Here is a 16,181-nt window from a genome sequence, read left to right as displayed (position 1 = left end):
AAGTGCTGACAGATGAAATGTAGCTGTAATGCCAAAACCAAACCAAACCAAAACAAAAACATTTCAAGCTTCCAAACACATGATAGATGAGAAAATCATGGCCAGAACACAGCAAGTGTTGCAGAATAATGCAAGCTGCTTGGATCCCATCTCACCACACGTCTTGAGGATGAATGTGTATCTGAAAGCATTTAACAGAGCTGTCTAAGGAATATGTTACAATACTTATTTAATTTACTAGCTGCTTCCAGTGTAAAATCCCAGTGGGTTTAGATGGAAATTGCTGGTACCATTTGATAATGAATTTATCTGGAGAGCAGCATGGGTCTTGTGCTGCAGGGATTGCATTCCTGATGGTGTAAGCCTACTGCTCTCCCTGGTGGTTTTGCTGCTTCCGTCATGTCCAGCAGCATCAGAGAAAGTGCCACCAGCAGACTGTGATGGACAGGCACTGTTCACATGACTGGGATATGGCTGCACAGTGATGATGGCTGTCTGTAGGTAAAGGAATAACTGCAGAAGTAGGTGGCATCTTTGCTCTGTCACTGTTGAAAGACTAAGCTGTAGCAACAAGAAAAATCCAAGGTGTTTTTAACTGAAACAAGGTCTTACTCTGTTGCATTCCACACAGCCCCTCTCATGAGTTCGTGTTAAATTAGTAATCTGAAGGTCTGAATCAGGCAGTCCAAGGTTAGCCACCATCTTTGCAATTACCCCTTCTACAGAAAGTACAGAAGGATTAAAGAATGAGGTAACCTCTCTGAAGCTAGTCCTTGACTATCTTTATTGCTCTTAGTGATACATCCCATGTGGCCAAGTCTTTTTATTACTGCCATTTCTCTAATACTTAGGATGGAAAAGATAATCTGTGGGAAGCACTCTCAGGAATGGCATTCTCCGGAATCACATTCTGGAAAGATTTGGCACTGGAGCACAGTTGCTCCAGAAGCCCTTTTGAAGCCTCAGCCCAGCTCTCCAGTTCAGATGCAAAGCACCCATTGACAATGCAGGACATGGGACGACACAGGATGTGGAATGCAGGATGCAGGATATGAGATATGGGATGTGGGATGCAAGATGTGGAATGATGCAAGATGTAGGATATATGATTGGGATGTGGGATGCAGGATGTGGGATACAGCATGCAGGATGCAAGGCGTGGGATGGAGTGTTGGCAGGACATGGAGTGCTGGCCCATGCAGGTCAGGAAAAATGAGAGGTGAGCAGCCATGTGGGGGCTTATTTAGAAGAGTGTGTCTCTGCATCCTGATCTTGGAGGATATGAGCAGATTTTGAGTTGGGTTTGGGTACATGGCTGCAGAGGAAACCAGGTTCTGCTCCCTCCTCATGCAAAAAACCCACAAGCACAACACAGAAAGGATGACGAGAATGCTGCAGACCATCTTTCCTTTTCCTCTTCAGATATGAAGAGGCAGATTTTTAGTGAAGGGTGAAATCAGACTTTTACACATCAGGGCCAGGACCACTCACACTGCTGGATGATCCAGTGGGGAAAGCAGGAGTGCAGTTTTTCCTGTACCCCCAATTCAATCCACTCCAAAAAACCAGAACAGAGGTATCCAGCCCCAACCTTACACCATGCCCATTGCCTTCTTTGAGCATTTGGGTTATTGTCCTAGTTCAGCAGGAGAGACCAGCTAACCCTGTGTGGGGGTGATCAAAGCTCTGTATTCTACCCCCTCTATTCATTCCCCAAGGTCAATGGGCCATTAGCAGCAGCTGCCCAGGGAGCCATTATCACCTTCACACCCAGCCTGAGGGGGGCAGAGCTGCTAATGGGCCATCAACAGCTCAACACCCCCTGGCTCCCAGAGTTAATCACCCATTGTGTGAGTCCCCACCCAGGGGGAGGGACTGAGAGCTTCCTGAGGGTACATAAGGGGTGGGTAAGAAGACCTCGGGAACCTCTTGTCGGATCCAGAGCAGCAGCAGGACCTTGACAGGAGGAGATCCCTGCTCTCGCCCAGACCACAGCCCTCGCCTGCACCAAGAGGTTTTTCTTTTCCTTTTGCTCTGGACTTGGGGGAACCACAGGGGTCTCAGCACAAGGGCAAACAAACCCCCTTGGGTTTGTGCCCCAGGACACTGGGTGATACTGCTGGGGTTTTGTGAGTTGAAAGCAATTTCCCTTGTGTGTCAGTGTTGCTATTGTAATATTATTATTAAATTTTAGGTCTGACTTATAATCTCTCTCGTGGTGAGTTCATTTCCCCTGCTGGTTCACCTTTAAACCAGCACAGTTATGCAGCAAAAACAGTGTCCAGCTCTTAAAACTCTGAAAATGCAGATTCCCCAGGTAACCTATGTCACGACTTAAGAAGCTTTAGGGAGTCTTTATGCTATGTAATTAGTATTTACCTAAATGCAATTTAGCAGCTCCCATTTATTTTACATGAGGACTGTTATGCCAAGTTCCCCTAGTCTGATTCCCTTTAACCTACTCCCTTTCAGTGGGTACACCATGATCTCAACCTTTGCTCTTGCTCAGATGCTTTTGCTTTAATGTTTCACATTTGAATGCCAAGGTTCATCTGCTCCCCTTTAGATGGTATTTTTTTCAAATCTTACCTTTAAAAGAAAATTGCATCTGATACAGATGTAATTTCCTTCTAGTGACTTCAGTTATTTTGATTAAAAGTTTTCTCATTTTGCACTTTAGATTATGTAAGTTTGGAGGAAATGCTGTTGCCTTTATACTTAAATCTCCAACAGGGCTGAAGGACATTGTCTCATTTCAGCTAGTGAAAGAGATGCAAGTGAAAAATTTTTGAGAAATACTTGTGTTTATGTATCCAAGTATGATGTTTGCTTTGCTTGCAATAGCAGGTTATTATTGATTCATATTACCTTTTGAGTCTCTTATATCTACAGAATACCCTATCAGTCATTTCCTCTCTTGGTTTCATGCAATGCCTGTGCCTGCTCTTATGGACTCACATCCCATTCACTGTAGCAGTTTTTCAATTTATCAAGACAATTTTGTATCCTGATATGGCCCCACAAATAGCTTGTGGTGTCTCACAGTTTTATAACATTTCACATTTTAGTAAGCATACTCTGTCTCTCTCCATTGCAAGGATAATTCTGATTTCAACTCGAGAGCTGCACCTCACGTCTGAGGTGGGAACAGTCAGCTGGAGTTTGTGGGTGTTCTGGCCTGCCCCAGTACATCCCTGCAAATCTGGCCTCTGCAGTTGAAAGCTGCTGTCTTAGTGCACAGCAGCCTGTTCACAATGCTGGAACCACAGCTGACATCACTGTGATGATAATTGCAACAGGAGCATTTGTGATTTCACACTTTGATGTGTGATATTCTACCCCAATAATGATTCCTGCAGAGGCAGAAGACAGCTCTCTGGTGTCCTCCAGTCTACCTCAAGGATGCAACTCTCCTAACTTTATCAGCTTAGGAAAATAAATAATACTAAAAAAGAGAGAAAAACTCCTCACCTTTCTAACTATCCAAACTTTAACTGAAAATTGTTTGAGGAGTTGCTGTGTTTGCTGTGGCTGGAGACCCATGGGCAGTTGCCTGGCCTGGCCAGATATCTCCAGGGTGGTCTCTTGTGAATCATGGGCTTTTTCTCTATCTCTTGTTTCTAAAGGGGTTTTGCACTGCATTTGTGACAAAGCAGGCAAGCATCAACAATATAAACACCACAGCTGCTGTTGCAGGAAAAATTACTGGTTTATTAAGACAAACATTACGGAATATTTTGAGTTTGGGCAGAATTTCAGAGCCCAAACTGGAATCAGTGCTTTCAACAAAACAGAGACTCACTGAGTGTGAGAAGTGAGAGAGAGGTCTGCCATGGTCTGCCCCTGCTGCAGGAGAGGAGGGCTGACCTCTAGGCACTGAGGAAGGTGTTGACAATGGAGCAGGACTGAAAATGGTCATGGATCTGGTCAGGACATGAGTGTGAAGGCAGGATTTGTTAGGAAGGAAGATGCAAATGTTTTCAGGCCAGGTCAGGCCAGCCCTTACAGCAGGGCAAGGGGACGGACAGCATGGCCATACCTGGCTGCTCCGAGCTCAGTGCTCTGAAGCAGATGACAATGGATCTGTACAATGTCAATCCAGCTACCTAGGCCCAGAAAGGGCTTTCAGCCCTGGAAGAAGCACAGAAATCAGGAATCCTCATCCCCAAATCCTGCCCTGCACTTTTGCCCCAGAGAAACATTGTCCTGTCATCTGCTTTGTTCCTCCCTCTGGTGAAGGCAGGATGTTTTCCAGCATCAACAGATTTTCTTTAGATGCAGGTGAATTCCATTCTTGGAGCGAAGAATGATCCGAGTTATTTTGAGGGGAGGATTGGTGGGGTCAGGCAAGAGCTCGAAGCGGAGCAGGGTCAGAGCCAGTGCCACCTTCATCTCGTTCATGGCGAACTGCTGCCCAATGCAGTTCCTGTGGTAAAACAGCAGCTTAGCCAACTCCATCTCAGTGCTGGGCACAGCAAATCCCTTGGGCCAATCCCAGACCTCTCACACAGCCTTAACCTCTGCCGCTCAGGAGGCCCCAGGCAGTGTTTTGTGTAGTGAAAACAAGGGCATGGGCTGAGCAGGGGCAATCTGGAGCTCATGAGCATGTGTTCAATGAGCATGGAGAAGGAGTGAGATGGGGAAGCCAAAGAAGAAGCCAGCAGAGATGAGGTGGTGGGTCTCCAAGCAGGAAGGGTCTGCAATGTCTTTGCCTTCGCAGGGTGAGCACAGGGCAAAGGGAAGGATTGGGAGAAGGGGGAATCAAAGGGTGGGAGTGTGGGATGGAGTCTCTGCACCAAGGAGAGGAGGAGAGCAGATGAACTCAGAATGCTGCAAGCTCCCCAGATGATACCAGCAGGATGCTCCACAGCTTTGGAACCCAGTTCCCTTTACCCAGAAGGGGCATGGCAATGTTGCCTTCCCATCTCATCTACTGGTATCAAAATTCCTCTGTAGCACAAATGCTTGTTATTTGCTCATGAACTGTTTAACACTGCAGGGCCAGGACTTTAGGTGGTGATCTCTGTGTACTACTCCTTCAGTGTTCAATTCACTTTACCTCATTCCAGCAGAAAAAGGCAGAAAGGCGTGAGAGTGCCTCCCAGAGATGTTCTCCGGAGAAAACCGGGAAGGGTCAAACACCTGCAAATGAAGAATATGGAGCAAGAAAAGGTGATTATTTAAGGAACACAGTACTGTCTGCTACCTTCAGAAATGTGACACCCTTTAATTTCTGAAGAACCCCTTGGACAGAGAATTCTGCTGTCCTGCTAAAAGGTCAAGGGGATATAGGAAGAGGTAGAGCATAAAAAGGAAAAATTGTTAGAAGGGCAAAAGAAGACTCACCAAAGGATCTTTCCATATTGCAGGGTTTCTGTGAATGAGGTAAATGCTTATTGCAGCAACGGTGCCTGTACAGAAATGGAGGAGGAGAAAAGGGCTCACTGACAAAGAAACAAAATGGAAGGCTGCAGCATGTTCACCCAAAGGTCTGTCTAAATCATTGTAGTCTTATCTTTCATCTGGAAACCTATCAGTTTTGTCATTGGATTCACAGAAAACTAAAAGTTTTCTATTTGTTTAGTTATAGGCAGTGAAACACCGGAAATGATGAAGGCACCAGCAGCGTAGGCACGTTGTTCCCCCTCCAATACGGCCCAATTATATGTCAAATCAAAGAAGGAAAGCAGCAGCACAGGACAACTGCCATGCACAAGTTGGGATGGGACCAGTTCCTGTCCCCCTGTACCACTTGCCAACAGGTAAACCATGAGCTTGTGCTTGGCCAGGAAGAGAAGGGGTTGGCACTGGCATGGCTGCCCTACGGCAATGGTGGCAGGAAGGACATCATAGGGATGCTGCTGTTCAGCCCAGACCTCAGTCTACAAACAGGATGCCAAGATCTGCAGAGCCCTATCTGAACATCTGTACCTGCAAGGAACAGGTCACAGAGGTAGGACAGGCAGTGAGGATGCAGCTGATGTCCAAGAGCGCAATTGTGTGAAGCAGGAATGGGATTTACAGACCTTCTGGCAAAGTGCGTCCATCAGGGAAGGTGATGGGTTTGCTGAGCTGCCGAGACACACCAGGCACTGGTGGATAAAGGCGAAGGCTCTCCTTGATGCACATGGTGCTGTAAGTCATCTTGCTCAGGTCCTCCCTGTTGGGGCAGAGGCACGCTGAGCCCCACATTCTCCTCACTGCCCTGCACTGGGAGGCCCCTTGCCCCACAGCCACCAACCCCCTGGGCAGATCCTCTTGCAACAGACAGGGTGTGCAGAGGGACCCACAATGTCCAACCACAGGCTGCTGCAAGCTGGGGGATGCCAGAACACCTCTCAGAATAACCTTAACCTCTGAACAAGCTCAAGAGCAAAGTGACAGCAAAAGGTGAAAAGCCACAACCGTGATGTTCTGTGGTAAGAAAACAGGAGAGAGCAAAGAGCAATGCTGGTGGCCCAGGACTTAGTATAGCATTTAGAATTTCCCCTTCCAGTGTGGCAGATTTAGCTGAAGAATGCAGTAGCTGCTCCATCCTATGAAGCCCTTGTGCATGCAGCAACCTTTAGCTACCCAGTTTTTGAGCCTTGAAGACATTGCTCACTGAGAAATGGCAGATATAGCAAAAAAGTTACCAGCTGAGAAAATGTGCAACTTTACCACTGAATTGTCTCCCGGTCCCCCAGAATGTTCTGGATCTCCTCCCGGCACCGTGCTTGGTGCTCAGGGTGTGATGCCAGGCAGTAGAAGAGCCAGGAGATCCCACTGGCTGTTGTATCATGGCCCTCAAACATGAATGTGTCCACCTCGGCACGCAAGTCCTCATTGGAGAGTGCAGCTCCATTCTCATCCTAACAGACCAGACACATTCTTAGTGGCCCATATATATATAAATTATATATATATTATATATAACATATAGATTATGTATCTTATAATGTCACACACGTACATACATATTTTAGATATATACATAAATATGCCAGGAAGGACCACTATATTCTTTCAGCTGTTGCAAAGGGGTGTGATGATGCCCATGGGATATATATAAATTAAGCCTATGTCTGTTTCCACTGAATGCAGGGTTCCTTTCCCTTCACTTATAAATCTCTATATCCTCCCATATTAAGCCACCAGGACTAAGAAATTGCTCTGCATGTTGTATTCCTTAAAAGACAGTGCCAACATTTCAGTGATGGAAAATTGGATCACCTTGGTCCCTCCTCAACTGGGCAGGACAGGGCTAATTTTTCTAATGGTTTGTGCAGTCCTGAGGTTCTCTGGTGGTTTGTGGCACCCTGCAAAGACTGGCTTTGCTCCCTGTGCCCTGCCACACATGCACTCCTCACCACTCACTTTGGCACACAGCAGAATGTCCAGGAAGTCCAAATGTCTCTTCTTCTGGATCTTCTCAAATTCCCGTTCATCTTTTAGGGATTCCTTTCTCTCATGGATCACTTTGTCTAGGGGAGAAAGAGTTAAAGGTTCATCTGGAACACAAGATGCCAAACTGCAAATGATCCTTCAAATGCAAAGCTCACGCCAGGGGGTGAACTATGTTCAGCCACACATTTGACATGTGCTTCTGCATCCCAGGTAGTTTGGCATTTTCAGCAGCATGGCAACAAATGCCACATACGTGGCTATCATTTTCTGCAAACTTTTTTCCACCACAGGTTTCTCAGCCTATTTTACACACCTTTCATGCATTAAAATCACACCTGGCTTGGAAAAGAAAATCATTCCTTGCATTGGTGTTGCCTGCAGTGCCTATCTGATGTCTCATCAGTCTCTGGTCATTTAGCAAGAGTGTTCCCAGAGGGGAATTCCTCTGTTATTCCAGTTCAATAACCCAGGAGCTGTGAAACCCCCTTGTTTTATGTCTAGATCAGACCCTGCTTCAAGATTAGGAATTCTTGCTCTGATGCTCCAGGCAGGATCACTGCACAGGCAAGGAGGTAACAATTGTCTCTGGTCTGCCATCACTCACCCTGTTTGAAAGCTTTGGGAGAGGATGAAGGCAGGGAATACCTGTGTGGTCATGAGCAAGCCGGCAGGCCTTCCTGAACCGAAATCCATGGGGGCTGAGCCAGTAAATGATGTCATTGTGGTAGGGGAAGATGCGGAGGCGCTGGTGCACCATGTGGCAGAGGTCATAGACAGCCTGGATGTAGGTGTTTTTCCTGGGGAGAGGGGAATGGTGGATGCCTGTAAATTTGGGAGCACTATGACAAGCAATTTGTCCACTTCCCTTCTGAGCTGCAAACTTCCTGACAGTTTGGGGCAGCCAGCACTGACCTGTTGGTCTGGCAGTTGCTGTGACAACTGAAGGCACATTTCATGATGCTATCGAGAGTCATCAAGCTGACGTGCTCAAAGAGCTCCACTGGTTTCCCGTCTGTGATCAGCTTTTCCCATTTATCCTAGGGCACAAAGGAGACAGAAATAAGAAAGCAAGGGTCAGTTCTGCATGATCTGCAGTCACACTCTGGTTAAATGAATGCTCAGATAGGGATTTATCCCAGAGAAATGGGGAAAAAAGAAATGGATTTCTTAGTTGCCATCAAAATTTTGGAGAAGCCAAGAGTGGGATGGTTAATACAAAATTTGCATCAGGCAGCTGCTATTCTTGGATCCTGGTAGTGGTGAGTCCTGGTACATCCTACCCTGGCCAAAGGCACCCTGGAGAAGGACAGGACAGGTGCATTTCTGGGTGATGGGGCATGCTACCAAAGTCTTTCTTAGGATATATTGTGTTTTCTGCACAAGAGTAGCATATGCTGGCATTGGGTTCACTGCATCTGTTCTCAAGTGCATATGAATTTGGCACTTGAGATGCAAACTTTCGACCAAGGTTTTTTCTCTGTCACACAATTTCTCTGGCATTGTGTTTTCCAGCATATAACATGGGAGCTCTTGCTCAACTCTTCCCACAGGGGATTCCTAGAGAAACTATAAATAGTATCTCTCTTGCCCAGCAGACATGAGGTGATGTTGAATCTTCTGTCCTTTTGTGGCTGTAAGGAACCAGTGGACTCAAAAGCTGAGAAAGGGAGGGGAGGGAGGAGCATGGTCAGATCTGAGCTCCCACAGCATGAAATCAGGCTTGTACGGACAGCTGCATGTCTGTAGCACATGCAACGACTGCCACCTGGTGGTATGGGCTCCCACAACAGGCACTTTGCACTGTCTGCAAGGAATTCTAAACTTACAGGTGCTTGTGTGCATTGCAAAAGCTCTCCTGGCTCTCCTGCCCCCGACTCCTGGTTGGTCCTTAGGCCAGTGGAAGGGATCCAGTCAGGACCCATTTGAAGCTGGGGAGGCTGGAGTGATGGAGGCAAAGTAGAAGGAACAGATCCAGCACCCAGATTCCTGCCAGTTCACTTGCACAAAGCCTGGTGCCCTTCACCTATACTTCATACTGGTTTTCATGGTGTCCAGCACCAATGGATGGAAGAACAGTGCAGTTTCACTGAGTATGAGGCATGCCAGGGATTGCAATCCAGTCATGGGTATATTGGCAACAAATAATATCCTTTAAACTTGGTCACAGCATATCTCTGCTCCAGCTTTTATATTTTCAGGATTTATTACAAACCTTTATTTACTTCAAATCCTCATTTACAAAAACACCTTAAAAGAAGTTGCAGATGGGACTGAGACCATGCAGTTTGAGGATGGCAGTAACATTAATGCTTAAATCTCAGCCACAGATCCCAAGGCAGTACCAGATACACTGTCACTGGAAGGAGGCTCAACCTGCTCATTCCTTCCAACTCGTGCGCAAGGATTTGTGGTGATTCACAAAGACTGGCTGCCAGGACAGTGCGTCCTTACAATTACCAGGTAAAGAAGACCATGCTCCAGCATTTACCTGGTAACCAGTCATGATCAGGGAAAAGAAAACAGGGCAGAGAGAGGAGTATCAGACAGGAGTCCTACCAGCATCACATTAGTAGACTCTGCCATCAGGGACACGTACGGTTTCAAGACGTCGTAATGAAACCCTGGAGTCAGGAGTTTTCGATGTTGGTGCCATTTTGGCCCATGTAAGATCAGCAATCCATTCCCTGGGGAAACACAGGCAAGGCATGTTTTGCTGGGCACAAGCAGGCTGCTTTCACCTGCCTGCAGGCACAGCCTCTGCTTCCAAGGAGCATGATTAAATCTGCTGTCCGAGCTGCTGCAAAAGATTATTCCCAAATGTTGCTGTCAGCTCCAGGGTTCCTAGAACTGAGCAAAAGCCCTGCTCACTGAATGGACAGAGTGCTGCCTCTGAAAAGAAACACCAACACTGCTGGAGCAGAGAAGTTCAGAACAGTAGGTGTATTTTTGACCAGTCCTCCACTGAATCTAAGCTTCTCCCATCACCATCCCTTGCTATCTATGGACATGTAAGTGGCTCTCATTTGTGCATATGGCTATGCCTGACCTTTCTTTTCTTAAAACTAAAGAAATAGCACTATTTAGCACTTTTTCCAATAAATATGATAATTTCAGGAAGCTTTTAACTTCATCAAGGAATAAACACAATGTTGTTTATTTATAGATTTTTTTTACTAACTTCAGAATCATTCCTGGTAGGTAAAGCCCTGGGAATACATACCAATCCATGGAACAAGGTGTTTATAGCTGATGTTATCCTTGGGATCTGTAAAAAAAACATAAAGAGGAAATAAAATGGTAAATGTTTCAGTAACATCAACCCACTGGTTTGTATCTGAACTGTTTGTTCTCTGGCCTCTCACTTTTGGTTGGGTATGAAGCAAAATTCATTAGTTCCTGCAGAACTCATTAGTATTTCACCACAAAACAACTCTGATCTGTACCAGCTGCAATAAGCATGTATAAAAGCAGATGCCCACACTGGGAAAAACAAGAATATTGGTAGTTCAAAGTCTGTGCAGTGTGTTAAATGATTAACCCTCCCAAACAGCACTGCTCAGACCTTTTCTTCTTGATGCACTGAAGTTATTTCTCTGGAGAAGGAGCCAGGACTCTGAGCTGAGAAAGAAAGCTCCCAGGTGTCTTCTCCTTGCTGCGGTCAGGCACTGAATAGATAACTTTTCAAGGAACACTTGAGGAAGTGTGATTTTCCAGCAATGGATTTGCAGGGCCCACAATCAGTCCTGCAGCCCTGTGCTGAAGCATTCAGGGTATGGCATGAAGGAGAGGGATCTCTCCATGCCTTTCTTTAGAAGATTTCTGCAAGAAAACCTCTCTGTGAAACCCTGCCTTGCTGTAAATTTTGGGGCTGCCACGAGAAATCTGCAAGCTATGGTTGCTGCTCCACAATGGTAGGCATCATCTCTCACCTCCTCTGGCCAATAGAACCTTGGCATAGTCAGGATTGGTGACAACCAGGAATGCCGAGAAACTTCCAAACCACATAGGGTGAGCATTTTGGTACTTCTGTGCCCAGATCTCTGCCTTGTCCAGCACCTCTTCCTCCTTGAGAAACTAATTGTGGAGAAGTAAAATGAGAAAGAATACATAGATTTGGAGAAAAAATAAAGAATCTCCCAATACACTCTCTTTAAAGTTCAAGGTCTTTCTGATCACAAAACCAGATAAGGAAGAATAAGCTATTGTTACTCTGGGCTTACAGAGTATGAGAAGCTCACATAAAATAATTCTTCCTTATCACTTGACCCTACCATAGAGAACATCCTTAGATACAGTGGTGGTGCCTACCAGCCCACATACATTATCTGCTCATTTTCCATGGTGACGCCAAAGAAGACTCAGATTTGTGCCAGACAGCATCTGCATTTTGTGGTGTGCAAATACATTCCCACTTGCACATGGCTGAGCAATTAGCACCCTGCAGTCATAAGAAAATACAGCAGCACTTTTACAGCAGCGAACAGCATCACTGCTGTCTACCCAGTGCAGTGATGCCTCCTGACTAGGAAACTCGGGCCACAGCATCCTCCAGCCATTTAGCAAAATTCAACAGAATGAGTCCAAAGTCACTCATGGAGTGTACAGAGAAGTGAACACTGGTTAATCAGGTTAAATTAAGAATTCATTGATTTCCAGGACTTCAATTTATAGGCAATTAAGAGATGATGTTTTCAGAAAGATATATCTCCCATCCTTGGAAGCTGCAATCTGAGGATTAATATGAGCACCAGCATTCATATCAGCAGCACTGGTAGATTCATTTCAAAAATGATCAACGCTTTATTGCTTTTATAGCCTGTGTTGTTGTATATTAAATGGGCAATTGACAAAGAACAAGTAGAAAGATCAGTGGAATGATCCACAGTCACAGGGAAAGTAAAAAAATCAGAGATAAAACAATGAAGAATTCTTTTTCCTTTGAACAGAAACTACTCTAGGCCAACATGGAGAGGGAAGGATTTTGAGAAGCTAGGGCTGACATAGCTGCTGCTGCTTTAACTTGAAACCTAAAGATTAATTAAATCAGCGTACTGGTGCAGAAATCAGATTCAAAGTCACCCTATTGATTGAATAAATTTAATGTTTGCTCAGTTGCTTTGGTGCTGAGTTATCTCAGCTCAGCTTTTAGTCTGGCTCGTGTTTCTCAACCCAGGACATGGCTTGAACTCAAATAATCACCCACATCAAATAATCAGCCATCTGTGGCTTGTCTTGAAGAGGGTCCTCAGGAATCACGGGGTATCTGCCAGGGCACTGCACAGGTTCTGTGGGGGCACATCCAGGTTCATGCTCTAAGGCTGAGACCCCCTTCCTCATCAGCTGGGGAGGTCCCTGCAGCACATCCTGTGTGTCTCCCACATTCAGCAACATGATGAACTACATCCAGTTATTTTTGGCACAAAGCTCACCTTCAGTTTCTCTTGCTCAAGTTAAGGATTTTGAACTTAATAAAGAGAAACATCAATTTCTCTGGTTGCAGGGATCAAGTCTGGGATAAAAGGAGGCAGTCCACCCCAGCACCCACCCCTTCAGCAATGCCAGCAGAAGCAGAGCTTGGCACAGTGCCTCTAGCTGAGTGATACTTAACATGAGGAAGTCCCTTGGACACACAGCTACTTGTGCTTCCTCACAGCATGAATCACAGAAAACATAAATGGAGGTAACTGGGAGATGCTGAGCAAGTCTTGCTGGCATAAGTCCTAATACTGGAAGCCTTTGCATCCAACCTTGTTTTTGAAGCATTGGCCTCAGTATGCACTGACAGAGGGTGGGATGGGGTTATCTGAGAGAAGAGGTTAACTCCAAGGTGAATAACCTGCGGCACTGAGCGCTCCTGGAACAGAGGGTGCAAAGTCCTCTAAGCTGCAGAGGAACAGAAATGGAAAGCTCTTGCTCCCTAACCAGGACTCCAAATACCAGACTCTGCATGAAAAACCATCACTTCTTCCTCCCTTGTAAGTGTAACACCCACTTGTGTCTAGGGAAGGAAGGTAATTGCCTGATCTTAATCTGAAATGCGAATTTTGAAATGGATCCAACACTAAAAGCATCTGGGAAGAGGTTTAAAAGCACTTTTAATGACTATGCACTGATAGCAAATGAAAAAAAACCCCAACACATGAGCTGAAATCTGAGCACAAAGCTGTGCTGTACACAGCCACACCCAAGCTGGCATCTCCCCACAGGGCTGAAGTGGGCTAAAGGGCTGATGAGGGACTGACAATACTCTGCTCTCCTCTAAGTAAACTTTCCACTAGCCCTGACTGGAGGAAGTCAGTTTGGCCAGCTCAGAGCTGACACTCTGGGTTTTAACTAAGTCATTCCGCTGTAGGGAGACTGAACAGCTCTACACAACCTCTCTTGATATTTTAATGCCATTTCTGCTGAGTGACTTGGATAAGCAGAGACAAATATCCAGAAAATGCTATAAAACAAAGTGATGTATTCCCAAGAGATCCACCCAAAGCATGACAAATATATTTGAGATTCTAAACTGACCTGAATCAAAACTGGCAAATAATCACTTAAATCAACAGAACGGGAAATGTCAGTGCTCTCCCTGAATAAAGCTCACAGGTCCTCCTCTGAGGTGTGTACAAACTTTGTATTCAGCGTGTGCCCAGAGCACTGCCAGTTTTCTTCCTGGCTCAGTGAACTGCTAGGCTCTGGGGAATTCAGCAGCATTTAATCAGCAAATTATTAAATTCACAAAAGAGGAATTCTTCAAAAAATACTGAAGTAAAGGTCAAAGCATGAACAGCCTGGCCATGATGGGAGCAAGTGGTTAGCACAAATGGTTAAATCTCCTTCCAGGATGAATAGTCCCACCTAACAAATGAAAACATACTTTATTTAATTGCAGTTTTAAAGTCTTAACTGGCAGTGCAACAAAGCCCTGAACTGGCCCATCCTCATGCTTACATTGCCAAAAGACTGCCTGTCCTGTCCAGCACAGCAAAACTGGAGCTGCCACGGCACAGAGACAAGCACTGGGAGGTCCCCTTATGATTTCCCAGATAATTTTCAGGGTGCCAGTTATTTAATACACTGCAGATTTGGCCAGGGCAGGGCATCAGCAGAGGCCAACAGAGGTCAGGGTGATTTTAAGCAGCCTTTAGCATGTGTGAAAAAGCCTTTTTGCATTAGGCAGGGTCAGTTACTCCCCATGAAGCTGCCAATGAGCTGTGGAAATCTGTTTGTCAGGGCAAACACGGTGATATGTGTGAGCAAGTCATCCATGCCACCGATGCCCAGAACAAGGCTCACCTATGTACGCGTGCTGAGTTAGTCATGACTTTAACACCACTTTAAGAGGATTTACAATCCCTCCCTCTGCTGGTTGGAATACCTGGGATGCGTTTTGTGTCTTAAACATGACTCACAGTAGCTAATGCCCTGTTTGGCTCACCTGTCCGTGAAGACGATGCAAGCCGGCAAGAGAGAAAAGGTGCCTCTGGGTGCCAAGAGGAGCATGCATCTGCTCAGCATCACATCAGCTCATCGCCACAGGGACAGCCCTGCAGCGGCCCTGCGCTGTCTTTCAGAGGAGCAGAGAGGTGATAATGGAGCCCCCGGGACAGAGAAACACAACTCTGTTGCCTCCAGCACCACTGCCGGATCGTGCCCTGGGGTGACCTTGCCCTTGCCACACTATATTACCGCTTTCTTTACCTGCGAGCCAGCCACCACCCCTTTTCACCGTGCAATCTGCAGCAGCCTGTGTGAGCCATGCGTGAGCCAGGCTCTCTAAGTATCACAGGAAGAAAAAGCAGTTTGATTGTCTGATGCCCATCTCTCACCCCCGGACTGGGAGGAGCAATTCTTCCAGACCACAGGGACCAGTCCTACCAGCATCAAACCCCATCCGCCCCTCGGGGGAACTGCTCCCCGCACTCCTTCCCCCCGGCTCTCCCCCACCTCGTGGACGTGGCCGAAGAGCCAGTGGGTCGGGTACCCGGGGAAGTCGGCCAGCGCCCGGAGCAGCTCCCGCCGCCGGTGGTACAGCTGGATGGCCTTCAGCAGCAGGCATGTCAGGCAGAACACGGCGGCCAGGTGCAGCACCCTGGAGACATCCACGCCCAGCCAGAGGAGCTTCATCGCCGCGGTGAGAGCAGCCGCCGGCTGCCTCCCGTGTCCCTGGCGGCAGCAGCCAATGCGGGGCGGAGAGGCAGGTCCAGAGTCCGAGCGGCTGCCAAATCACGGCAGCGCTTGTTGGGAGGGAAGGCGAGGCAAGGGAAAGGGAGCATCCCGCGGGAATCCTGCCACACCGGCTGTGAACTGCTGCCCGCCCTGATTCCCCGCCGCTGGCATCGGCTCGCTCCGTGCCGGGGCTGCAGGGTGAGGAGAGAGGGAAACACCGTACCCTGGGATTCCTCCCTCCCGAGGTCTTCATCGCACCTTCCTGCCTCACAAGGTTTCACCTTTACCTCCCTCCATTCCCATCCCGCGTCTCGGCTGACTGCTCCCGTCCCCCTTCCTTCCCTCGCTCCTTTCCTCCTCGCTGCCGGCACTGTGGAGCCGCATCCCAGAGCCGACCGCGACAGCATCTCCCCGGCACTGGGCCGGTTTGGTGATGCCAGACCGTGTTAGCGTGGGGGCGGGCACCGTGGCAGCTTTGGCACGGTTTTGTGGCAGGGCGAGGGCAGGCACCGCTTCCCTGCCACGGTTATCTCGCGGAGCAACAGCCCCTATCGAGCCTGGAGGGGGGCGAGGGGACGGTGAGGACCCGCTGCGAGCGGCACCAGCCCACTGTCCGTCCCACCCCGCGTCCCTCC

The 16,181-nt window shown here is 47.3% G+C and overlaps 1 protein-coding gene across 2 annotated transcripts; it reads right to left on the bottom strand.

The window, feature by feature from the left end:
- Positions 1-3,685: 3,685 nt before the first annotated feature.
- Positions 3,686-15,573, bottom strand: LOC139676566 (cytochrome P450 4B1-like). Of its 2 annotated transcripts, XM_071565652.1 has the most exons (12): positions 15,325-15,573; positions 11,316-11,460; positions 10,607-10,651; positions 9,943-10,070; positions 8,299-8,423; positions 8,032-8,183; positions 7,357-7,463; positions 6,661-6,851; positions 6,027-6,160; positions 5,347-5,411; positions 5,060-5,142; positions 3,686-4,426 (listed from the first exon to the last, which is right to left on the bottom strand). In XM_071565652.1, the coding sequence occupies exons 1-12, from the start codon at positions 15,502-15,504 to the stop codon at positions 4,258-4,260; spliced, it is 1,524 nt and encodes a 507-aa protein (XP_071421753.1). In that variant the 5' UTR covers positions 15,505-15,573; the 3' UTR covers positions 3,686-4,257. The 2 variants fall into 2 exon arrangements, with proteins under 2 accessions (XP_071421753.1, XP_071421754.1); XM_071565653.1 differs by lacking the exons at positions 11,316-11,460; positions 15,325-15,573 and adding an exon at positions 10,749-10,857.
- Positions 15,574-16,181: the final 608 nt, after the last annotated feature.

Source organism: Pithys albifrons, chromosome 10, assembly GCF_047495875.1.
Source record: "Pithys albifrons albifrons isolate INPA30051 chromosome 10, PitAlb_v1, whole genome shotgun sequence".
In the NCBI taxonomy this organism is placed as follows: domain Eukaryota; kingdom Metazoa; phylum Chordata; class Aves; order Passeriformes; family Thamnophilidae; genus Pithys; species Pithys albifrons.
This window is presented reverse-complemented; position numbering and strand designations above follow the sequence as displayed.

Bases quoted from the DNA above. Each gene is read 5' to 3' on its own strand.
- LOC139676566 (XM_071565652.1), bottom strand. From the start codon at position 15,504: ATGAAGCTCCTCTGGCTGGGCGTGGATGTCTCCAGGGTGCTGCACCTG. The intron at 10,652-11,315 runs GTGAGAGATGAT...TTTTTTTTACAG, and splicing joins GGTTCTATTGGCCAGAGGAG to ATCCCAAGGATAACATCAGC. The intron at 10,071-10,606 runs GTATGTATTCCC...GTGTTTCCCCAG, and splicing joins ACACCTTGTTCCATGGATTG to GGAATGGATTGCTGATCTTA.